Here is a 25,459-nt window from a genome sequence, read left to right as displayed (position 1 = left end):
AATATATAAACAAAGAAAGTCATTCTCCTTACATATCTGCTTGTGCATAAGATTTTGATTTGGGGAAGGCATTTTTATCTCAACCTAAAGACATCAGTGAGTATTCTCAGTAGTATCTGGGCCAGGGTGTAACTTCTTTTATTTTGCATAAAAAAGTACAGTTTAACAACAGCTCTGGTCTAGCTCCTGGATAGTTTGTGTTTACAATAGTGTCTTTTATTAAGAAAATGAAAAAAAATCCACACTTTCCAGTAGAGGTGCATCTCATTTTTAATGTTTGAAAAACAAACATTTACTATCCAGAATATTACAGTTAGTTGACACATCACAAAGACAGACAAATGATTTTATTAATTCTAAGTAATTCAGAGTAGTATTTTGCATCTCATCTTTGGTAAATAAGAAGTTCTGTTTAGTTAAAAGCACACTGGGAAGACCCTGGCTTTACTAATTATCAAGAGAGGATACAAAAGCAGTTATCTTTTGGAGCTAGCAACTGTATCCTTTAGCAATTATCTGAGATTCTAAGGGAGGCTGAATGATGAAAAAAAAATAATCCATTTCCGGGCTGAGAAGGTGGCTCAGTGGTAGAGCGCTTGTCTTGCATGCATGAGGCCTTGGGTTCGATTCCTCAGCACCACATAAGCAAAAAGAAAAAAATGTCAGAAGTGGCGCTGTGGCCCAAGTGGTAGAGTGGTAGCCTTGAGCTGAAGAGCTGAGGGACAGCGCTCAGGCCCAGAGTTCAAGCCCCATGACTGTACCCCCCCCCCCCAAAGAAAATCCATTTCCTTATCAGCCATCAATTTGACCATTTGATCTGTCAAGCCAAGAAAAGGTATCTTGATCCAAATGAAATGAATGAATTCCCCAATAGGGCATTTTGTTTGCATATTGAAGTATCTGATCTAAAGGAAGTAAAAAGATCTTACAGTCAGGCTCAAAATAAAGATCTTTCTAAACTTGTCTTATTCTTTTCTCCAAAAGCAGGAAGAAGCTCTTATCTGCATTAAAACCAGACTGCTCCTCCATCCTCATGCTGAAATCTTCTCTCTCTTGGAACAGAAGACTGAGGACTGTAACCACACCTGCCCAGACTTCATTTCCAAGATACAGTCTGCTTCTTGGGTGCATTCAAATGCCAATAATCATTTAGATCATTTAGGCTCCTGAAAAATTTCCACTTTCCCATTTTCCCCATTCTATAGGAAAGGAGGTACAGTATATAAAATTCTGAACTGTTTGGATTAGTGGTTAAATATACTCTGTAATTTCTACGTGTATCTCATAAATTTGTCTTTTCTCCAATTTATTTGTCCTTGTCGTTTTATTCTAAAGAGCAGAGGGATATTTATCTTTATCTTTCCCAGAACCCAGTCCTGGGGAATGTTTGAACTACAGCAACCATAGAAAAAAGATTATTGGAGAAAGTAATTCAGCTCATTCAAATTTCTACAAACGAGCCAGCATCTAGGGAAAGGAAACAAATTTAAACCTCCCTTCTGTGTCTGGAAGATAATGATTGAGTTGGGGATTTTGAAAAGCTGCAGATTAGGTTGTACACTTCCCACCTCAACTTTAAAAGCTTTGGACAAACTCAGATAAAATGTCTCTTTCCTTTTCCCCTTCTTCCTTCTCTCTTTTTCCTGCCTCTCTCTCCTTCTTGCTCCTTCTCCTCTTCCCTCTCCCTTTTCTTGTCTCCTTCTCTTTATTCTTCCTTAAATTGTCTGAATTGACTCTTTGGCTATAGGTAGTGTTTTTCAGATATGACCACCTACTGCCATGTTTTCCTCTTGTCTAGGATGGGAAAGGAGGATACTTTTACTGTTATTTGTGAAAAACGATATGCTTCCCCCTGATGCCTTTAAACAGGCCCTCTCAGAATTGGATCCACAAAATGCAAGCGACAACAATAATGAATCCACAGTGGTGCTTGTTCCCACCTATTTGGAAGAGAGTCCTTTGGGTAACCTGTTTGATCAGCTGGGGGAAGGGGCGTATCCTCATTTCCATAGCCTCCTGGCCCTTTGTGCTTCATGGCAGTGTTCCATGGGTGCAGTCTCCATGTGAATGAAGGCGCACCAGACCCACCACATATGTCAGACACTGACTGGGTATAGTTTGTTTAGGCTGCCCATGGATTTCTGATTTTCACTTTTAAAAATCTTAGAGAATGGTCTAAATTTGCATGTTGGTGCTCTTCTTAACAAGTCAATGACCAAATAATCATTAATTTTAGAAATTATTTATGAATCACTTATGTATGTACTGCATACAGGCTCTCCCTCTGGTATCCTGCAAGGATTAGAACACGGCCTTCACCCGGAAAGCAGTTCAGAAGAATCTTCTAACCATGAATCTGTCCTCCTAGCAGCTTCTGAGCATGCCAAGATTGTGAACCATGTCTTGTGCACATCACCTCGTACCGCATTTAGGTTATAAACTTATGATCAATAAACAGGTGTTGTAGTGAATTTTGATAGTTAAAATCCACTATAGTCACCAGCCAAATTCTGGAGGCTACAGTTGTTTTTTCCTCTTTCACTGATCGAGGGCATATGAGAACCATTCTACCTTACACTGTAGGAAGCAATGTCAGACAAGAAGTTGAGACTAATACTCCATGAGGTTCAGATGGACCTTTAGACAGATGGAACAGGTATGTGAGGTTATACTTAGTAGTGGAGATATTGCTTAGTGAGAGAAATATTCTTTCACATCTGGAAAAATAAACTCCAGTGGGTTAGAAGGTCTGCATATGAACTATAAAACTGTACTGATTTTACATCCTTAATGGCTGGCCTTGAAAACAGAACTCACCAACTGCACTGGATGTCTCTACTTGCACCTGAACCACAGAGAAGAAAGAAAAGGCCCCTGTGACAACCACCATCTTTCCATATCCAGAATCTGGCTCACAATCTCTTCTGCACTTCATTTACCATCTCTCTACTGCTTTCTCCTCTAAAGAACAAGGCAAGTTCTTAGCCAGGTTAAACACAACTGGGCACTGCACTGCCCCTTAGATATGTAAAAATATGTAAAGAGAATGACACTGTTCTCTCAGCCATTTCAAAATGGCAATTTTCCTATTACACAATGTTTAATAGGGGAAGTTTTTCTTGATGGACAAAATGCAAAAACCACTCAGCTGCTCAGTGGAGCAGAGTTAGAATACTTAGCAAAGGCAGCTTTACAGAAGACCAGAAGAACCCTGTAGCGACCAATTGCTGAGCACCCAAGTGGCAGGACCAGACAGGTATAATGTCACCAAGTTACAGCCTGGAAAAGCATTTTTTTTAGTTCTTATTTTTTAAGATAAACAGTTTTTGGCAAACCATTTTAATAAGTGACCAAGAATAAAGAATGTATAGGAGAATCAAACATTGACACTTCTGGAATTTCACTAGCTTTCTCTTGAAATTTCTTATACATTAGTTCCTTTTAAATAAAGTGAACATTTTTATTAAACCTGTTATTTGTACAAAGAGGTTTCATTGTGATGTTTTCACTCATGCATACAATATACCCCTGATCAAATTCACCTTCTCACTCACCATTTCTTTTCCACTTAGATTTTATAGCAGGCTGGGGGGAGTGGGATGATGGTTCTGTAGCTGTGGCTGCGTGATTTGTTAATCAAATGAATTCCTGTCCTAGCAAGGGATTCTGGTAAGCTTGTGATAGCTTGGCCTATGCGTTGGGTTCTGTGTAGTGTTGATGGTTTGAGTATCAGTTTAACAATTCTGCACAAAAAGTTTTAAAAAGTTTTGTTTTCTGTTATCATAATCCTGTGAAAGACAGGTGCCCAAAAGAACCGATGACTCTCTGGGAACACTTGGACTTCTCTCTTTACCTTTTGCCTCCTGCTTTAAATACTCCCATGCAGGTACAAGCAGAAAAGTCAACACTGTGGTTTATGCAAATCCATACTGGGACTCTAGCTACTGTCCTGCATGTTAGTAGGTTTGTGAAATGTGGGCATGTGAGTAAACTTTTTGTGTGTTTGTTTGTGTATGAGTGTTTTGAGGGTGAATGTATACATTTGTGAATGTGTGTGTACTTGGGATCATGTGCTTGTGTGACTCTACCGGTGTATATGTGTATTTATGTTGGGTACAGGTATATATTTTTGTGTTTCTTGTGTATAAATGTGGGCATGATTGTAAATGTATGTTATGTGACTGAGCATCTCGGCGAACACGTGTGATAGTTGTAAATTTACATTTTTGTGAGAAACGCACAGTGAATATAGTTGTGCATCTATCTGTATTTGTGTATATACGGATGTGTTACACGTGGCTGTAATGCTGCTCTGAGTGTGCGCACTGTGTGAATGCGTATTTGTGCAAATGTGTTGTGAGTACGCAGTCATTTGCCTAGAATGTGCACATTGTGTGGATTATTTTTGTGTTTGAGTTATGGGTTCTGGATTTGGGCAAAACGTGTGCATTGTGGATTTGTAATTGCCTGTGTGTGTGCGTGACCGCCTGGTGCGTGTGAGCGGGTGTGTGGTGCCCAGCGCCTCCACCTCCCCGAGATAGGGCCCCATCCCTGGCGGCGCAGGGGCAGAGGCCGCCGGGCCGGGTCGGCCGGGCCAGGGAGGGACTAGCTCTGGGCTGAGCGGGCTGAGCGGGCTGCGCTGTCTCGAGGCCGCTGCGGCGACTTTGCCCTTTAAATCGGTCCGCAAGCCGATTACGGCTGATCTCCCACGTGACGTTTTACCTTCTGTCTCCGGGAGCGCGTTGCCCGAGGACAGTCCTCCTCCGGCTGCCGCGCGTCGCGCACCCCAGCCCGCCCGTCGCGGGCTCGGCTTCTCTAAGTTTGGGCGCAGCTGGGGCGGGCTCGGGCGCCCTCGGTGGGGCGCGGGGGAGGCCGCTCTCCACGCGGCGTCCCGGCCTCCTTTCGCACGGGAGGGCGCGGTCGGGACGGAGAAGGTGCTGAGCGCCCTTCGGACCCCCGCATCGCCGCGCCCGGGAGGCAGGCAGGGTGCCCGGCGCGCTGACTCGGGGAAGAGGGCGCCCGCGGCCAGGCGCGCCCTCGAGGGGGGAGAGCCGGCCGGGCGATGACAGCGGGGCCGAGGTGAGGCGGGAGGCCGCCCGAGCGCCCCCGGCGCCCTCACCATGCAGAAGAGCGTGCGTTACAACGAGGGGCACGCCCTGTACCTGGCCTTCCTGGCGCGCAAGGAAGGCACCAAGCGCGGCTTCCTAAGCAAAAAGGCGGCCGAGGCGAGCCGCTGGCACGAGAAGTGGTTCGCTCTTTACCAAAATGTGCTCTTCTACTTCGAGGGCGAGCAGAGCGGCCGCCCGGCGGGCATGTATCTCCTGGAAGGCTGCAGCTGCGAACGGACGCCCGCGCCACCCAGGACCGGTGCCGGCCCCGGAGGCGGCCGGGACGCGCTGGACAAGCAGGTACCGCGCGCCCTCCCCGCCCAGGCGCCCCGCCTCCGGCCGAGGGTCTAGCTGTGGGCACCGAGGGCTCAGCCCAAAGCCCCTGGTGGGGACGGCGGAGCGCCGGCTCCCCGCGTCTCCCCCCGTGCGCAGGCGAGGGGCGAAGTGATCAGTTGGGATGGAGACCCTGCTTGCTTTATTTCATAATTCTGATAGTGGTCGTTTCAGTTTCTCCATGAATTATCTGGTGTTTCTCTAGGCAGTGTTCAGAGGAGGTTTTTTTTTTTCCCTGGGGGAGGGTGGGCGACGTGTGTTGACACCTGTTGGATTTAGGTCGACAAGACTGAACTTATTTGAGAAAGTTAGGTTTCTTCCTTACCCAGCTGGCGCGCGTGGATTTCTTCACCTGCACAGCATCCATTCCAGGCTCTGCTGAGAAACATTTAGGCTCCCAATTCTGACAGACATTTAAAAATAAAAAAAATCGACCTTGGTGGTTTAGGTCAGTTTACCTTGCCATCATTTGACCCACTGGGGTCAATTATAAAGGTAAATATGTACCAATTCACCTCAGGATTAAATTTTGGTCTCTGCAGTTTTGCTGTGTTTAAAAACATGGACATTAAAAATAAAGCACACTCTATATTTGTAAATGCATGCTTTCAAAGTAAATGCGACCTATTAGTTGTGGGTTATAATTGCATGGGTTTTATTCTTCGCTTGCCCATTGAGGGGGAAGGGGTAACGTTTTGTAACCTCTGTGCTGCTAATTCCTGTAGACACGGAATTGGTGTTCTTTCATCTACTATTTGATTAATAAACTTAAACTAGACTAATTTTATGCTCCGCAAAGTTCTCACGTGGCTTCTAGATCGCAAAATTAAAGAAAAAAAGGCATGTTGTCTTTGCTGTTGCAGAAAATATTTCCCACCTGCATTTTCTGTGCATGCAAGTCAAACCAAACCTTATCTCCTGCATCACCGACAGAAGATGCCTACCTAGCCTCTTGGGGCTCATAAAACAATACATAAAATTAAGAGGTGTTAAAACTAGATCAACCAAAGTTGATTTTTTTTACTTCTCTTTCTAGAGTTTCACTATAAATCATTAACTAACTTAACTCATTAAATCTGTGTAATGCTTACAAATTTGTAATTTAAAAACTGCCCTTTGGCTTTTGAGGGTATATTCATAGTCATTTGAAAACTGATTTTCAACTTGGAAATTAGAGAGAGAAACTACAGATATAAATGGATTTCAAGTTGTGTATTTTAGAATCTAAATTGCAAGAACAGTTTTGAGGAAACAGATTTTTTCCAGGATATATATATATATATATATATATATATATATATATGGAGAGAGAGAGTTTTCATATTATCTTGAGATCCTTTCAGAGAGTTATATATTCCAAGGCCCCACAAGAACCAAAACAAATATTATTTTAAGTACTATCATCTGAAATAAAAGGATTCTTTAAATTACTCTGAATATATATCATTAACCGAATTCCCAATTCTTTGGTTTGCTTGTACTTATTATTAACATTAGTCACTTTGACTTTTATTTGGAGTTGAGTTTGTTACCTGTTACAACTTATATGACTGTCTGGACTGTTATGTAAACCAATATTTTTCTACTGGGAAAATATCTAACCTGTGGTCTTCAGGATGGCTTTCTTAGCCAGACTTTCATTCCACATTCTAGTGGAAGTACAAAAGAGATCATCTTATAAATGATTTCCCTTATCTATGATGTAGGCTAGGAGTGATATCATATAAGCTTGGCCATGTTACCTATCCTAAGAAGTTAGGAATTAGAACCTCTGAGGTTTGTAACAAAACTGAGGTGGGAAGATGCAAACATTCCAGAATGAATTAGAAGTTGGGCTGGGAGACCTCTTAAGTTTTGTCACATTGGGTGTGCTTAGTTAACGTGGGGTTAGCCTTGCAGACTGATGCTTCTTTTAGATACTGCCTGTTGGGGTTCGTCTGGAGAATTAAGAAGAGACACTGTGGAAAATAGAAATAATGAGGAACTTTGTATCAGGCAATTGGTTCATTTCAGTTAATTGGGATTCTGTTGTGTTCAAATGGACTCAAACTTCCAAGATGTGATGACTTGAGTCAACCTGAGAGTTTTCAGGAGGATGAGGGAGTTGAGCAGATCTCCAGGTCTGCTCCTCCATGGATGCTTTGGAAGTTTTTTATGTAACTTAAACCTTATAGGTATACATGCCTTTGAGGGCTTGAAATAGTACTTGGGAACACAGTTATTTTCTTCTACCATGTTTCCATATGAATTCTTTGGCTAATCTTTTGGTATTTTTCCCTCCCCCTCATCTGAATCTCTCTCTCTGTCTCTCTGTCTCTGTCTCTGTCTCTGTCTCTGTCTCTGTCTCTGTCTCTGTCTCTCTCTCTCTCTCTCTCTCTCTCTCTCTCTCTCTCTCTGTCTCTGTCTCTCTCTCTCTGCACCTTTGCTTCATTTCCCCACAGAAGTCAGTTTCCTCGTTTGTAAAAATTAAGAGTTTGCATAAGATGATTTCCAAGTTGATTCACCAATATTGGTACCTTTATTTTCCAAGATTATGACAGAGTGTGAGCTTTTTTGCTTTGTAGAGAATGTGAAAGGCAGTTTCACAAGCTGTAAAGATCATGGATGTGTGTAATAAATATCACATTTGAGAAGCTAAGGATAAGTAGGTGACTGAAATGGGTATTCTGATAAATCCAGGTCAACAGATGCACACACCAGTTGTAACAACAACAACATTAACCATGGCAGAGACATTCTTATCACTTGCATGTCTTTGCAAGTTACAGTGATTGACACATTTCTTGCTATAAATCGCTTTTAATCATCCTTGAGAATTTAAATTGTATTTTTCCTACAAATTAATTTTTATTTCTGTGTGTGTGTGTGTGTGTGTGTGTGTGTGTGTGTGTGTGTGTATGTGTGTATGTGTGTGCATGCTCACGCACCAGTACTGGGACTTGGACTGGGAGCCTGGGCGCTGTCCCTTAGCTTTTTCACTCAAAGCTGGATCTTTACCACTTGAACCACCTCTCTACTTATAGCCTTTTGGTAGTTAATTGGAGATTACCTTGGAGTAATCTCTACCTTGTGAGAGTCTCAGAAGACTTTCTTGTCAAGGCTGGCTTTGAACTATTATCCTCAGATTCCAGCTTCCTGACTAGCTAGGATTGAGTCACTGGGGCCCAATCTTATTTCTAATTAATTGGATGCTTTAGTTAAGTTATAAAGAAAATATCCATTGGTTTACTTCATCTAAATAATTCAAAGTAAGTTGGTTGACACACAAAAACATTCAAGATGTTTTCAACCCATTGTCTTAAGACATTTACAGTTAAGTGGGGGAAAAAATGTCCAAATTGAAAGTAGGCCCAATATTTCATTGCTCCATTTATTTTATTGTATCCCAAGATTTCACTTCAGTCAGTTCTTGGTTGATTGCTGGGCTCTTGCAATAGTGACTTCTTTAGGATATGAACTGTTTTTTTTAATTGTTTCTTTCCCCCCTAATATGTCTGAATATCTCTTATTTCCCAAAAAGTTGCATTTGTAGAAAACAAGAAACTTCAATCTCCTTCCAGATATAGACATTTAAGGAGAAAGGGAACCTGCATTTATTAAGTGCCTTCTGTATCCTCAGCTCTGATATTACCTTATCTAACTTGAAACTTTAGCTTTCAGAGATTACCATCATCACCCTCATCATCACCATTGTTACTACTTTCACTTTTACCTATGCTAACACTGACATCCAGTGAGTTCTTGGTAGTTCTTGGGAGAGAGTGAGGGAAGACAGTGCCCAAAAAGAAATGTACTTACTACTGCACTTATGTAACTGTAACTTCTCTGTATATAACAGCAATTAATTTTTTTTAAAAAAGAGAGTACCTTGCTAAGGAGCCTCCTGTATTTAAATCCACTGAACTTCAAGAAATGGGAAATCTGGAAGGATGGGAGTTGGAGGTGTAATACATGAATCACTGTTTTGTTCATTCTTATTTCTCTCTAAACACAAGTTAAATGATGCTTGTTAATTTTTGAGAAATACAAGTGTAGGCCATTGCATATTAAAGAAAAATGAGATTTCTTTCCAAACACAAAACATTTTCATAGTATTCTTTTACTTCATATAGCACCTTGCATTTGCATTTGAGATGCAGGTATACACGCACCATGGTGAGGTGTTCTGCCTCTTAGCAGCAAAGATGTATGGTCACAAAACCATCTTTGTTATCTTTTTTTTTTTCTGGTAATGTTAAGTGTCTCATTTATCCTGATTTTGCTTTCTTGGAAGAAGATAGACGGGGGTCTCCCTAGATCCAGAGGTAAAAAGTACTACAGCTACTGCTCATATTTGTGCTGAATAAAACCTGTTGGTTTTAGAAAGATTGCTGATTACATGATTTCACTGTTACTTGATTGCTAGACAGATATTTTAGCCTTCTAACTTGGCTACAAGGAAAGGATAGGAAACATTTTGTTGAATTAGGCAGAACTACATGCAAACTCTGAAATATGTACAGGGGATAGAGAGTGTGGATAGTGGATTTTCATTCTAGCTCATGTTGCTTAATAACCAACCCCATATTTTCTCTAACCCTTTGCTTGCTGGACACAGTGTGAAAAAATAAAACAATGATGCTTACTAAAACATGAAATGTTTAAAATTATAATTGATGGAATAGAAATAATCTATTACTTGAAATTTGTAACTATTCTCCATTAAAATCCATCATGGATCAGCAAAATTTAATTATTTTAACTTTTGCTATTCTAAACATTACTATTAGGTTATTGTAATTGTTAAAATTCAACAGATGAAAATATATCTTTGATGTGATAGATGTACAAAAAACATCTTATTGTGACATTTTTCTGTTTTTTTTTAAATTAAATATCAACTACCTGTGCTATTGAATGATGGGAAATGTTTGTAGCTAATAACAATTTTTATTTTTACTTTTGAAAGTAAGAAAGAAAACAAAGACAAATATTTCTGGCTTTAGCAAGCAGATACAAATACTATTGTTAAACAATGATTATATTGCTGTCTGTTATATATAGATTATATTTTAAATTGTCATTGCCCACTGTCCACTACTATTTAAATATAAATGTATTAACCAATGTAATTTAATATTTATAGAATAGAAAAACTAAGGTTATTTAGTAACAAATTGTTAGACTGATGACATAGATTTACTCAGGCCTTACATCTTCTCCAATTTCAAAGTCGTTTTATGTTTTAATGCCTGTTCATTTATCTTATAAGAGAGAGATGTCTTTCTGTATCTGTAAGTTTGTTTGTTTCCTTCAGCTCCTGAATATTAACAAATTACCATGCTGTCATACATGTTGGGAGTTTGCAGATTTTTATTTGTGTTATTGACATTTCAAAGAGTGAGTTATGGATCCAATCTGTGTGCAGTTTGAAAAGCTTTATATTTTAGGACAAAGAATGTGTGGTGATTCTTTTTTTTAATCACAATATAAATGCTTCTCTGAAATTAGGTTACCTTGAAGACTATGAAGCATCATGCATTTATTAAACAATGATTCTTCAGTCTCTGGTGGGCTATATCAGGGACAAATGTATTCTCAATTTGCAATGGGCAACCCAGTGTAGGTATTAAGAAGCACACTTTGTGATATTGTGCAATGGTGAAATCACCTGATGATTCATTTCCCAGGAAGCATCCCTTCCTTTAAGCACCTTACAACCCTTAGTAAAATCATAATTAATACTTGAATGAATGTAGAAACAACATAAAGTATGAACATGGCCCTTTGTGAAATGCAATATTGACTATGTTTTACGATTTGGCTATTAATCTAAATTTTTTATTCTTCTATATTATTCATTACATTTCCATTAGTATAACTTTAACATTTTAGTTGAGTGAACAGTTAAAATACATTAATTTGGCTCCACCAAAGTGTTACCATTTTTGTCCAATGAATTGAAATATGATTGCATATATATTTAGAAAGAAAGTGGCTGGCTATTTTCTCATTGTTTATGCGGAAAATACTGGCATCAGTGAGTGGAACGGAGATTTAGAAAGCAAATGGTTTCATAGTTTTCCTTTTTACTGGCTCTTGGAAAACAGATGATTCAAAGTAAAATAAAATTCAAATCATTTCCCTAAAACTCTGCACAGTTACTGTAAAAATGCTCCAAATGCTCTTTTAGGGAAAAGGGGCAGAAAATATTAACATATTTGAATTGCTATTGAATTGTTGAACTCAGGGCTTCACTCTTGCTCAGAAAGCACTCTTATTATTTTACAGCTCACTCATCCCAAGTCCTTTTGTTTTTAGTTTGTTTTTCACGTAGGGTTTCCATTTTTGCCCAGGCAGGCCCCAGAATGTGATCCTCTGATCTTTACCAAGTAGCTGGGATTATTGAAATGTGCCACCATGCTCAAATGATATGTACAAAATAATGTATATTAAATAATATACAATTTCTCTTTCTTTTTGAACTATGATGGGAGAAATGATAAAGCTGAGGAAGTCTACACAAAAACCATTTGCAGCATCAGAGCAAGTGAATGAGAATTATAATTCTTGTAAGATCTGAAAAGATACAAAATGAGGCAAAAAAAGCTATGCTTGAAAATATAATTTATTCATCTTTTTCTTTTAAAGAATTTTAAAAGTCTTTAGGTCTTCCAATATTTACAATAAGACATTGCTGGCACCATAATGGTCAACATGGCCAGGATGTGAAGGACTGTAGTTGCTGGTAATTTCCATTTTTTGCTTGTTTTTTGTTTGTTCTTAGCATGTTTCTTTAATGCTGATTAATTTTGACAATGCCTGGTTTACTTCCTGAACTGTGACTATGAGCCCATACCAGAACTAGGGCTACTCCTTCCTACTAGAGAGACAGTTTGAAAATGAGGTGGTTTTCAAGTTAGTAGTGTGGGACTAGGAAGGTAATAACTTGCTCTAAATCTCATTAAATACATTACAACTTGTTATAAAAGAAGTTATGCTGGGAAAATGTCAGGGATGTCCGTAATCAGAGGCCACTCCTATCTGGTGTCTAGCTACTTTGTTTATACTTTAAGGATATTAATTAGTTTCCAGGTGTGGTGAGAGTATTGGGTGTGGTTTATTTCAGGAATAGAATTGTGTAAGGTTTTAGTCTTGGTTGTGCTACTTACAAAATACACAATCCTGAACAATTTCTCCTTCTCTTCATCACTCCCTTTCTTCCTCTCTTTCTTTTTCTCTTTTTGGTGGTACGGGTTTGAATTCAGAACTATGAGCTTGCTAGCAGGCACTCTATTGCTGAAGCTGTTCCTCTGGCCATTTTTCCTTTTGATAATTTTTGAGATAGGCATTTGCCTGTAGGACTGTGATCTCTTGTGCTTCCTATGTTTCCAGGATGACAGGTGTGTGCTAACACACCTAACTGCTTCTCCTAAGTCAAAAAGCCTTTTGCCTGGACAAATACGATCTCAGTATCCCACATAGCTGAGATGAGTGATATGCACTGTGGACCCATTTATTGGTTTAGATGTTTTTTGTTTTTAAATTTTACAAACGTTTCCCTCAAGCTATCTTAGAATCTCAATCCTCCCAATATCTGCCTCCAAAGTAGAATTCCAGGTGTGAACTAACAGTATCTGGTGAAATTTCTTTTTCTAGGCTCAGTTTCCTATTTAGAAGATGGAGATCGTGGCAATGCCTTTTTCAATGTGTTGTCGTGAGACTTACAAATGAAGTAGGACGAGCGAGCATTAAGATTAGAGCCATGCACACAATACACACATCCTGTCCTTTTGTTAGCTCTTTTAAAATATATTCTTCATTGATTTTCTTCTTTCATTTTTACTATTTGGATCCCTTGGGAATTCTCCCCTCCCCAATCTCCCTTCTTGAACTTAGTCCTCTTCAACTTTCAGTTAATTTTGTTTTGTTTTATCTGTTTCCCTTCACATACCCCTTTCCTTTTTTCCTAGATTATTTTAAAGCAAATCTCAGACCTTTCATGATTACCCTCGTACATAAAACAGTATTTTCCTCTTTGGCATAGCACTTATTTGGCATTGAAGATGCACTGAACCAAAAAACTGTCTTGGAAGGAGTTTTTAATATGTTTCTGTTGTAATGTGTTTTATTATAATGGCAGTCATCCTTTTGTTTCTTTGATGCTGTAAGAAAGGAGAAAAACCAAAGACAGTTGTTATGAAAACATAAAAGAATGGAATTCACTTTTAAATAAATTCTAGCATGTTAAATCCTAGAGAAAAGAAAGTTTGAAGTCAGTTGTTTAAACAGTCATGTACAAAGGTGTTTTCATGCTATGACTATACTCAAGGGCAAAATTACATCATTGATGATGCTTACTGAAGGATCTTCTTTTCTTCATTGAAGTCAATCTATTAAACTCCCCCAGCTTTGAGGTGATCTTACTTAGAAACAACAATACAGTTGCATCCATTGTTATTCCTAATGCTTCTTCTCACCCAGATCTTTGCCTCATTTTGCATCAGTGAGGGCATCATCCACAGGTCAGTGTTTCAAAGTCACTTCCAGTCACTTCCACTATTTCAAGGTAAATGCTAACCAACCCTTCCTTCATCAAATGTGTATTTTCGTGTTTTTTTTTTTCCTAGTCCTGTCAGGCTTTTCCTCACTGAATTAGTTTCTGCCATATGACTGATTGCTTTATGCCCTTTGGATTGTAAAGAAAAGCCATGAATTCAAGTTGTCATGAATACTGATCACATCTGACTGTGGAAGGACACTGAATATTATAAGGCAATATCAATGTGAGTGTTCTTTGCTGCCATGGGGGTCTGTTCTTTTTTGAATGGTGCTATTGGCTGGGTCATTTTCAGCATACTTATTCCTCTTCAGATTCTCCTCTTTCTGTATTCCCTGTAGCTTGCACTACTCCTACTTCAGAGTGCTATGCTCTCCCAATGGAATCAGCTCAATACCGTGACCTCTTTTTTTCTGTTTCAACTTTCATTGCTATCTGTTACTCATCTGCATATCCAGGTGTATATTCTTGTGAAAGTGAATCTAAGTGTTTCCATTTGTATTTTGGAGTAGACAGAATCATTGGTCTTTTACCAGTCCATGGATTGTCTGCCAAATAGCTGGGCTTCAGCTAAGAAAGCATCATGGAATGTTTAGTGGGTGTAATGGGCATTGTTTGATATTATTTGTACTGATGTAATCTTATTCATTATGATAAGCTGCATTGTGTTCTTGCAGTAGCAAATATACACCTTCATTTAACCGTAAGATTTCTACAGCAATGTGCTTTCTGTCTGTGGTTGTTAGGACTTCTCTCCTTCCCAGATTCATGCTTTAATTATTATTAACTGGTTAACATTTCTCAATTAGATGATGTTGTTTTTACAAAAAGCTTATTTTTCAAAGTACAGCAAACACACAGCAAAGTATATAAATTCAATGCTCTCTGATAAATTTTCACAAAAGGAATACATTTCTTTTCTTTTTTCTTTTTTCTTTTTTTATTGTGAAAATACTGTACAGAGGGGTTACAATTACATGGACAAGATAGTGAGTACATTTCTTATCATATCTTATCTTATCTTGTAGCCTCCTCCTTTGTTTACCCTTCCCATCCCTACCCATCCTTCCCCCCCAATCCTCCCCCAAGTTGTAAAGTTCGTTTTTGACATGACAACTTGTACTTCTCATTGCTGTAACAGGTCCATCTGTATCCTTATTTAAACGACTTGTTTTTCCCTTCCCCTCCACAAATTATACCGACATCAAATACAGTGAAAGCAGGGGTTATACTGTGGGGGAGGGACATACAAAGCAACAAAGTAATAATCTTATAATTGCATTAGCAACAAATGCATGAAAGAAAAAAACATTTAAAATACATATCTTAGGGTTCATTTTCCTAATATCACCTTATCTGACCTTTTCTGCTTGACTCATACATATACTAGATATTGCAAATAAGGGAAATCATGGGACCTGTGTTTCTTTGGGCTTGGCTTACTTCACTTAATGTAATTTTTTCCAAGTCTTTCCATTTCCTAACAAATGGGGCAATGTCATTCTTTCTGATGGAGGCATAGAATTCCATTGTGTATAGATACCACATTTTCTTGATCCAGTCATCTACTGAGGGGCATCTGGGTTGGTTCCATATCTTAGCTATGGTAAATAATGCTGCAATAAACATAGTTGTGCTGGTAGCTTTAGTGTGGTTTTGTTTGTAAACATTTGTGTAAATGCCCAAAAGTGGGACTGCTGGGTCATAGGGGAGTTCTATGTGGAGTCTTTTGAGGAACCTCCATACTGCTTTCCAAAGTGGTTGAACAAGTTTACACTCCCACCAACAATGAAGTAAGGTTCCCTTCTGTCCACATCCCCTCCTGCTGTTGTTATTAGAGTTCTTGATTTTTGCCATTCTAACTGGGGTGAGGTGGTATCTCAATGTTGTTTTGATTTGCATTTCTTTTATGGCTAGGGACGTTGAGCATTTCTTCATGTGTCTATTGGCCATCCTTTTTTCTTCTTCAGAGAAGTTTCTCTTTAAGTCATTAGCCCACTTACTTATTGGGCAGTTGTTTCTTTGAGGATTTGTTGTTGGGGGATTTAATATTTTGAGTTCCAAGTATATTTTAGATATGAGACCCTTGTCCATTGTATGGCTATTGAAGATCTTCTCCCAATCTGTGGGCTTTCTATTGATCTTGCTAGCTATGTCCTTTGCCATGCAGAAGCTCTGCAATTTCATGCAATCCCATTTGTCCAACCTTTCTTTGATTTGTTGTGTTTCCGGGTCTCTATTAAGAAAATTTCGGCCTGCGCCAAGGAGACCTAGGGTTTCTCCTATTCCATCCTGTAATATTTTCAGAGTGTCTGCTTTGACTCCGAGGTCTTTGATCCATTTAGAGTTGATTCTGGTGCAGGGTGATATGTAAGGATCTAGCTTTAGTTTAGAATACATTGTTGATCAGCACCTACACCAAGCCATTAATATATTCAGCCTTGCAAAAGCTAATGTCACATTGCCCACCATAGGTGCCACCATCTTTGCTTGCAATATCATCTATTGCTCTCACCTGTTTTGAACTTCACATATATGCAGTAACTATTTTGCGTTATGTTCTTTCCCTTAATGTCCTATTTGAGAGATTTACCCATGTTGTTGGATATTGTAGTTCACTCCTTTCTCCTTCTTTATATCCCACTGGATGCATATGTAACAATTTCTTTATCAATTCTATTGCTGATGGACCTTTGGGTTGTTTCCAGTTTTCAAGGTATTACAAATAACACCATGAAAATTTGTGTATAGTACTTTTGTTTATATTACATGGAGACATTTCTGTTAGATATACATATGCAGAAACGAAATTGTTAGATCATAGGAATACACCTATTCAGTTCCAATATTACTCAACTGTTTTCCAAAATAGTGATATCAACTTACGTTCCACTAGCAATGTATTGCTCATATACTTGTAATCCTTGATATGAAGCATTAAATCCTTTATTATAACCTCAATACCATATTATATATAGCTATTATTTATAAGTAAATAAATATATATCATTATAATGCTGGGTATTAAGTTATAAGCATTCTAAGAAGCATGTAGTAGTATTTTATTGTGGTTCATCTTCTCTTCCCTGGTAAATAGTGAGACTGAACATATTTTTGAATACTTACCTGATCCTATGATTATCCTCTGGATTGAAGTACTTGCTTTTACCTATTTCTTATTGAGTTGATTTACAGGAGCTATCAGTTATAAATTAAACTACATTAGGTACCAGTTTTGTACCTCAAATATGGCTGAATATTAAAATTATATATTATTCATTCTTATATACATGAGGATATGAGTCTTTGTCAGTTATGTATATTGAAACTTTTCTCATTTTGTAGTTTGCTTACACTCAATGATGTCTTTTGATAAACAGAAGTTATAAACTTCAGTGTAGCACAAGTAATGTATCTTTTTCCTTGTGACATTTGTCTGTTCACAAAATGGGTGAGGATTTAATTCTGGTGTTGCTGAGGGGAGGAAATGCAGGAGCTGGGGCTTTCCTTTGCTGTTCTGACAGATCAAATTGTGATCAAAGGCATCAGACAAATCCCAGAAGGCACACTAGTAAGTTAAACAGCATGTGCTTATATTAATTAGTGATTGTGACACTGGGATGGTTTCCTTTTGGAGGAAATCTCCCAGGTCAATTCCAATATCGATAGACAAGTTCTAACGTTCTTTTCTTATTATCCTGGGGTCTAAGGTATTCCCTGCTTAAGTTTTTTTCCCCTCGTGTCCACAAAAGCTGGATGTTCATCTACTAGCTCTGCTGCCTTTTATTCAGATTATTCACTGCATAGATCTTCCAACCCGAAGGCTCCTGGGTAGAGGTACACGAGCACTTTATATAACTTACTAGAATTAAGTGTGTGTCTGGCAGTTTCACTCTACTGCCACCTGGAGGGTATGCCAACCAGGCCTGTGGCTGCTGGTAGAAAAAAACAATGTGTCATGTCCTTCAGTGGTGGAGGCGGAATCATCACAATAGGCCTGCGTAGTGGCCTGTCATCATTCTTCCCACTATTATTTTCCTGATCAATATTCAGGAAGTGGTCAACAAGATATAACTCTTTTCTGAATTGAGTTCAAACAGTCTTGCGGAAATGTTGGACAGTCAGTCCGTTGTAAAGTACATCATTACTTTCAAGGACCACAGTGGTATATGGCTGGACAGCTGGACAGTAATCTGATCAGGAGAGAGCTTATCAATGGAAATGTGATAGCTCTGAAGGGGGTTTGAAAGTCTGATGTATCCAATCTGCCAGGAGCAAGAAGGACATTGCTCCTCACAATGTCTTCTCTCCCATTGTGAGACAAATGGGTCCATGTGTTGATGGAATCCCTGCTTTGCTGCCGTGGGAATCACTGCATCAGTATCAGACTTGATCATCTTGATTCCAGCTGGTCCCATCAGAGAACCAGACCTTTGAAGGAACATCTAGAATGTTCTAGAGAGTCCAGTTAACAGTGTGATTTGTTTCTACATCCTAGATTCTCTTGATCTTTGTCTCTGGAGTAGCCAGATTACAGGAATGAGCATGTGTGCCTGGAACTTTTTGTTTTGAGACAAGTTTCAAACTTATGATCTTCCTACCTCAGTTTCCTCAGCAGTTGAGATTACAAATGTACCACCATATTCAGCTTGTTACTTTTCAAGTAAAAATGGAAAGCTGAGATTCGTTATAGCCAAGCCATCTACATCATTGAATATTCCATTTCCATTTGTAGTGTCCTACTTTTTTTTTCTTTTTTCTTTTTTTGGTGTGTGGAAGTGGTATTGAAGTTTGAATTTAGGGTTTTTGCTTTGATAGACTCTCTACCCCTGAGCCATGTCTCCAGCTTGTTTTTGCTGGTCACTATTAGAAGAGAGTCTCCCTTCCCACCTGGACTTGTACCTGAGCTGTGATCCCCCATTAGTCTTCCTATAATTGTGTAAAGTGTCCCTCTGTGGAAACAGAGTCCAGTATACTTTTCTTCCCTGGGCTGGTCTGGTACCATGATCCAATCCTCCCAATCTCACCTCTTAAGTAGCTTGAGATGACAGGTTATCTGCCCTTATGCCCAATTAGGCATTGTGAAGGGGTCTTGCAAACTTTTCTGCTGGGGATTTCCTCGAACCATAGTCCTCCAGATTTCATCCTCCCAAGTAGGGAGATGAAACTCAGCTCTACATTTTTAATTCTTAAGTCTAACTTGATCCATCCTAAAATGAGAATTTCAGAGCAGAGAGTCACAGATAGACTTGTGGGTCAATTTTGACAATGGCACAGTTGTAAACTAACAGTTGCCTTGATTGAATTTTGATTGAATGCTGGACATTATATATTTAAAATCTTCTGAGGCCATGGATGATATCATTTTCCTTCAGAGAAGAATGACTTTCTTTCCTGCAGGTAATAATCTGGACTAAGCTGATCAGCTAGCTTTTAGGCTTTGTGAGCATTTGTCTATTACTAGTATAAGTCTGTTTCTAAAGTTCAGTCTTTGTGGCATCACGTGTGGAAATCTAGGATGTTTGCACAACTCTTCTTCTATAGTTGCCTTAGCCCCATAAGACTGCCAAACATTTAGTGTTGCTTTCCAGTCTTTTCACTGCTGTATCCTGTGCGTTTCTTGTTGTCTAAGCTTGTGCACTTCAATATTGGCACACTCTTGAAGGAAAATATTTCCCAGTTTCTCCCTTACTTCCTTGGTTTACTTCGTTGCTTCTCCATGGTTTGGCTGTCTTGTTAGCTTGATGATGCTTTCCAATACATATTTTTTTACGTTATTTCTATCTTCAAAAATTGTTGTTGCTGGGTACCAGTGTCTCACTTCTGCAATCCTAGCTACTCAGGAAGCTGAGATATGAGGATTGTGATTCAATGCCAGCCAGGGCATGAAAGTTCATGAAACCGTTATCTCTAATTAATCATCAAAAAACTAGAAGCGGACTATATATAATTGACTACAATAAATGAATTAAAGTGAGTGCTAGGGGTTTCTTTTTGTTAAAAAATATGAATAAATTGATATTTGTGCCTTAAAGTGTAATTTCTTTTTACTAAGAATGTCTAAAAGTTACACTAAAAAGAAAAATCATGTAAATTCATTACTACTCATTTTCTTTCTTTGGCACAGAGTGCCATCTTAACAGAACATTTTAAAAAGCAGTTTCTCAAAAATTTATCAACACACTATTTATTGTGTCAAATATGAAAATCACTGAGAACTTTAGAGAAAGAAAATTAAAATCTCTTGAAATCTCATCCCTCAGAGCAAACTTTCACTGGAGAATTTCCCTCAAGGATGTTTGTCTGTGGATGTGTAATAAATAGCTATTTTCAAGGGGATCATGGTTGGGATTATAATGTATGCAGAATTTTGGTCCTGATTTTTTTCCTGAGAATTATATTGTGAGCATTTTACTTGAGAATGAATAGTCCTTGTAAACAGTGTGTGTAATATCTTTCAGCCTGTTTACAGTTAATATCCCTTATGCATGGTTGCCTTGCTTGTATTAATATTGTGGTGTTTCATTTTATTGTTGTACATGGTGCTGCAGTGATGATTATCAAAGTATTTGTGAGTGAATTAACAAGAGTAGGCAAGAAACATACAAAACAACAACAACAACAACAAATGCACAGTGATAACTTTCCTTTCTTTACCTGCTTGCCTGCTTGCCTGACTGCCTCCTTTCCTTCTGTCTTTCCTTCCCTCCCTCCCTCCTTCCCTCCCTCCCTCCTTCTCTCCCTCCCTCCTTCTCTCCCTCCCTTCCTTCCTTCCTTTCTTCCTTCCTTCCTTCCTTCCTTCCTTCCTTCCTTCCTTCCTTCCTTCCTTCCTTCCTTCCTTCCTTCCTTCCTCTTTCTATATACATATTTAGTTCTGCTGCACTCTACTATTGAGCTATATCCCTTGCCCCAAACACTTCATTTTAATCACCGTAAGGGTACTTTCCTTTCCTCTAACTTAATTTGAAACTTCTTTATTTTATGTATTCCTTTACTTGTTCTGGTGTGTGTGGGGGGGGGGGGAGGGGAGCAGCTCACACGTGTTAGGTGTGTGTTCTACCATGAGCTACACCCTCTTTCCTTTAATAAACACTCCATTTGAATTTCCAGGTATTTTGTAACTAGTGAAAACCCAATATAAAACAATTCTTGAGAATCATACTATCTCATGACTAAGTATGGCAGTCCAATATCTAGAAATAAACCTAGAATATAAATGCTTTTGACATAATTTACTTTTCTTCAGGGATGACATTTATTTGATTAAAGTATCTAGGACTATTATCAAAGAACTCTATTTGAATGCCCAAAGCATAAATGCCTAAAAGAACCATGTTCCTAAGATTAATATGTTAATATTTTACTAAATATTGTGATCTGGAATTAGATTGGGTTGAATTGTTAAATACATTTGATTAGTAGTATACTAATCTTTTCCTAAAAACTTATGTTAATTGACATTGTGTTTTACAATACCATCTTACCAATGCACAAATGCAGCAGCTCCAGGTAAAAGATACTTAGTATATTTGTATTTTCAAAGATCTTCAATACATGTATGTGATAGGGCCTCAGTAGAACCATGTCTATATTATATCCTATGCTATGAGTTTGGGTCTTAGCTTTTTACATACTCTGAACATGTGCTTGGGGAGGTGACCCATATTAGTTGTAAAGATGGTGAATTTTGATCTCTTCCTATAGCCCCGATGGTCACAGGCATGTTGTTCACTAAAATTCAAGCTGCTGCTGCTAATTCTTTATAGCAGCTGTATTATTAATTCATTTGACAATGGATTTTCTTTTATTCTATTGTGATTAAAGAATGGTCAATTTGAGGGCTTGATACTTTTAGTTAGCCCATCCTTACATTTAGTTATGTTATCTTTGTGATTTTTAAAAGACCAAAACAATTAAACCTTGCCAGGTCAGATGACTCATTCTTTCTTTAGTGTGGGCAACAGCTGTTTTGGCTCCATAAACTTCCCATCCTCCTTTCCACCCAGAAGATCTCATCCAGAGTCCCTCCATACCTTGCCCAGCACAGCTTTCCATGTGGCTTGTGACATGGAAGGCGACTGTAGTCATCAGTTCTGAAGGAATAGCACTGAGCTATGGCTCCCCTCTCCACCTTAGTTTTAGAGCTTTTACACTATTGTGAATTAGAATAAATGAGATTATAAAATTGATATTTAGACAATGTATTGTATTTGAAAATTATTTTGGGATCTTGGAAAACAGGCTTGTTTTGGGGGTCTCCCTATTTTGCGTAATGTCAGATGGCCAATTGGCTTTTCTCCTCTTAGCCTTGCTTGGGAGCTCTTCCCCAAACGCTTTCGGGTTATTACTAATGATATCTCAGTAAAATTAGGGCAGGTGTGTTTTTAGATACTTTCTAGTCTCCTTTCCATATTGTCTAGAAGCCAATTATGGTTTTGTGTGTGCCTCGATCCACTTATTAAAATCTCCATAAACCAGTACTCACTATTGACACAGTCATAGTTAAGAAGCATAACCTTCTATTTTAGGTTTTCTTTAGATGTTTGCTGTTGTTATTGTTAATATTATTTGGCTTTTCCTTGTTTAATCCTTACCACCAAATGGAATTCAAGCCTTTGGGGATAGCACTGGTTTGAAGTATTCAGTCTCCACAATTGTATAAATGCATTGCAGTTTTCAGCCCCTGGGGATCATGATTTCCTTTGGAATTTATAGTATCTATATCTCAGCTTTAGAAATACCTATGAAGCCATCATGAATCTTAAATGGTATTCTCAGCAGTCCATACAGTACCCTGGAGACGCAAAGTGGTTTTTAAACAGCAAGACTTAGTTTGGTTGCTCTCTTCCCCTCCCCTCCTCTCTTTTCAGCAGTGCCTTAGTAACTAAAACCAAGGTAGCCCTGACCTTTTCTTTCACACAGTAAAAAGCACCTTCAAAAATCAAGTCATTTAGTTTCAGTGAAAAAAAATTGCAGAGTATCAGATTTGCATTTAAAGAAAATTATGTAAAGAATCCTATGTGGTCTAAAGAGGAATTGAATTTGTTGATAAATGGACTTCCTAATGCTGGAGTGCAGCATGATACCACTCATGTGCTGAGATGACAGACAGGACAGCTATAGCTGGGCTTTCCAGAAAGTTGGGATGTGCTTTTTCACCTGTCAAGGCTTTTAAAAGGCTTGAATGTGCCCACAAGCTGGGCCCATTTCATCAGAGGCCCAGCACTTCATTCCATAGATATTCAATAAGCAGAGAGTGAGCATCTACTGCGCTGTAAGTGCAGTCTGGGGCGGTGGAGGAATTTAGAAGGGGCAGCTCTGTTCTCTGAAGCCGTTGCCACCTATGGAGATGGTGTAGTGTGTTTGAATCTGTCCTCCAGTGAAGAGAGAGACATAGTAAAGGCTGTCTGAGTTTCTGGATGGAGACCACTTTTCTGGTTTGTGATCAAGGAAGTTTTCTGAAATACCCAAGCTCATTCATTAATAGGTCTTTTACAGAAAAAAAAAATTGGCCAATTTCTGTTTTTACATGCTTTATCCATTATGGAAGCCTCTAGCCACTGAAAACATGACTAGAATTGGGTGGCTTGGTACAGAAAGAAATTATTAAAAAATCAAAAGGTGAAAAACAAAGGAGGAGGCAACAATGCTGGATAAGAAATGTACTCATTACCTCGCTCATGTAACTGTAACCCCTCTGTACAGTATTTTCACAATAAAAAACAATTAAAAATCAAAAGGTTTCAAATTTTGACTATAAATAAAGATATTGTGAAATAAAATACACTATTAAAGTTAATTTTGCCTGTTTCTCTTTATGCTTTTTTTTCTTGGCAGTTTGAACCCAATAGGTAAGGGGGTGGGGGTTGAACTCAGGAATTTGCTACGTAGGTGCTCTAGCTCTTGAGTTACACCTCAGTCTGGTTTGATTTAGCGATATTTCAAATACTAAATAGAGTCTTGCACTTTTACCCAGGCTTGCCTGGACTACAATCCTTTTATTTATTTTTCCATGTGGCTGGGATTATAGACATGAGCTAGTATGACCAGCTTATTGGAGATGGGGAGTTTCATGAACATTTCCTTGAGCCTATCACATCCTGTGATCCTCTTGGCCGCTGTTTCCCAAGTAACTGGGATTACAGGTGTGAATCCTTGCATCAGCCTTCTCTTCCATTCTTTTAAAAATATAGTTACTTGAAAATTAAAAAATGATCATGTGGCCTATACTTTTGATGTGTATTATATTTTTCTTGTGAGGTGCTGAGCTATGTGTAGCATCCAAATTTGCTCCCCACAAAACTCTTTCTTCAAGTCTTCTCTAGAGGCACAAAGGTTAGCTACTATGACCATCCCTTAAACATATTCTCATTTGAGGTTTGTGTTTTGTGCACAGCTAAACTATAATTTAGTAGCTGTATTTTTTTCACCTTTAAGTAAAGATATATACTTTCCTTTGTGTTCTTCAAATGCATATCTGTTGATTGTATCTTATTGTTCATTTTTTGGTCCTGGTTCTCACACAGGCAAAGGCCTTGCTCTACCACTGAGCTATACCTCCAATGCCTTTCTGTATTGTTTTAAATTAGGCATCCATTTATTATTCTTTCTTTGTGCATGTTTTAAGCAGCACAAAACTACATATTTCCTATAGTATGAAATTCATGATCTAATCATGTCCAGATTTGGATGTGGCAACTCCACTTTTAGGACCCTGTCCTGGGAAATGATTGGATGAGTATGTAGAGAACTGTGTACAAGCAGATCATGGTAGCACTCTGAACATTAATGTGGTTTGTATTTTGAGTGCTCCTCTGCAGAGATTCCTGTGTTAGAGGATGGTGCTGTTGGGAGGCAGTGGAACTTTTAAGGGGTGGGGCCTAGTGTGAGAAGACTTGGTCATCATGGGTGAATCTTTGAAGGGTAATGTGGTGCCCTCATCTCTTTCTTTATTCTTTTTAGATCCATGGTTAGAGGTAAGAGCAGGTTCTCTCTACCATTGCCATGTGGTATTCCATTGGAGGCCTAAAAGTAATGGGTCCAGTCATTCATGGGTGGGAACCTCTAACATTGTGACCAGAAGCAATCTTTTGTCTTTATAAACAATCTCAGCTATCTGTTAATAGAACACTAATACAATAATAGAACACTAATACAATGCTCAAGTAGATTACTTAGTAAATGCAATGTTTACCTAATTATCATACCTACGTAAATAGTGACATAAGTTGTTATAGATGATCAGTGAGTGTGTGTGTGTGAGTGTGTGTGTGAGTGTGGGTGTGTGGGTGTGTGCATTGGTCTTGAAGCTTGAATTTAGGGCCTGGATGCTGTCCCTGAACTTTTTTGCTCTACCACTTGAGTCACAGCTCCAGTTCTGACTGGCTGGTGGCTAATTGGAGATAAAAGTCTCACAGATTTCCTTGCCCATATTGGCTTCAAACTGTAATCCTCAAATTTTAGTCTCTTGAATAGCTAG

General features: G+C 38.7%; 1 protein-coding gene across 2 annotated transcripts in view; it reads left to right on the top strand.

Annotated features, from left to right (window-relative positions):
* The first annotated feature begins 4,875 nt into the window (after positions 1–4,875).
* Positions 4,876–25,459, top strand: part of Rasgrf2 (Ras protein specific guanine nucleotide releasing factor 2) — a 216,077-nt gene continuing 195,493 nt past the window's right edge. Inside the window, exon 1 of one of the 2 annotated variants that reach the window (XM_070031169.1) lies at positions 4,876–5,408. In XM_070031169.1, coding sequence (XP_069887270.1) covers positions 5,121–5,408 — 288 coding nt within the window. In that variant the 5' untranslated portion in view covers positions 4,876–5,120. The remainder of the gene's footprint in view (positions 5,409–25,459) is intronic. The other variant, XM_070031170.1, reaches the window with a different exon arrangement.

The sequence above is a fragment of the Dipodomys merriami genome, unplaced genomic scaffold, assembly GCF_024711535.1.
Source record: "Dipodomys merriami isolate MVZ:Mamm:240054 unplaced genomic scaffold, mDipMer1.0.p SCAF_20, whole genome shotgun sequence".
Lineage (NCBI taxonomy): Eukaryota > Metazoa > Chordata > Mammalia > Rodentia > Heteromyidae > Dipodomys > Dipodomys merriami.
The sequence above is the reverse complement of the archived record's forward strand: the minus strand, read 5'-3'. Positions and strand labels throughout refer to the sequence as shown.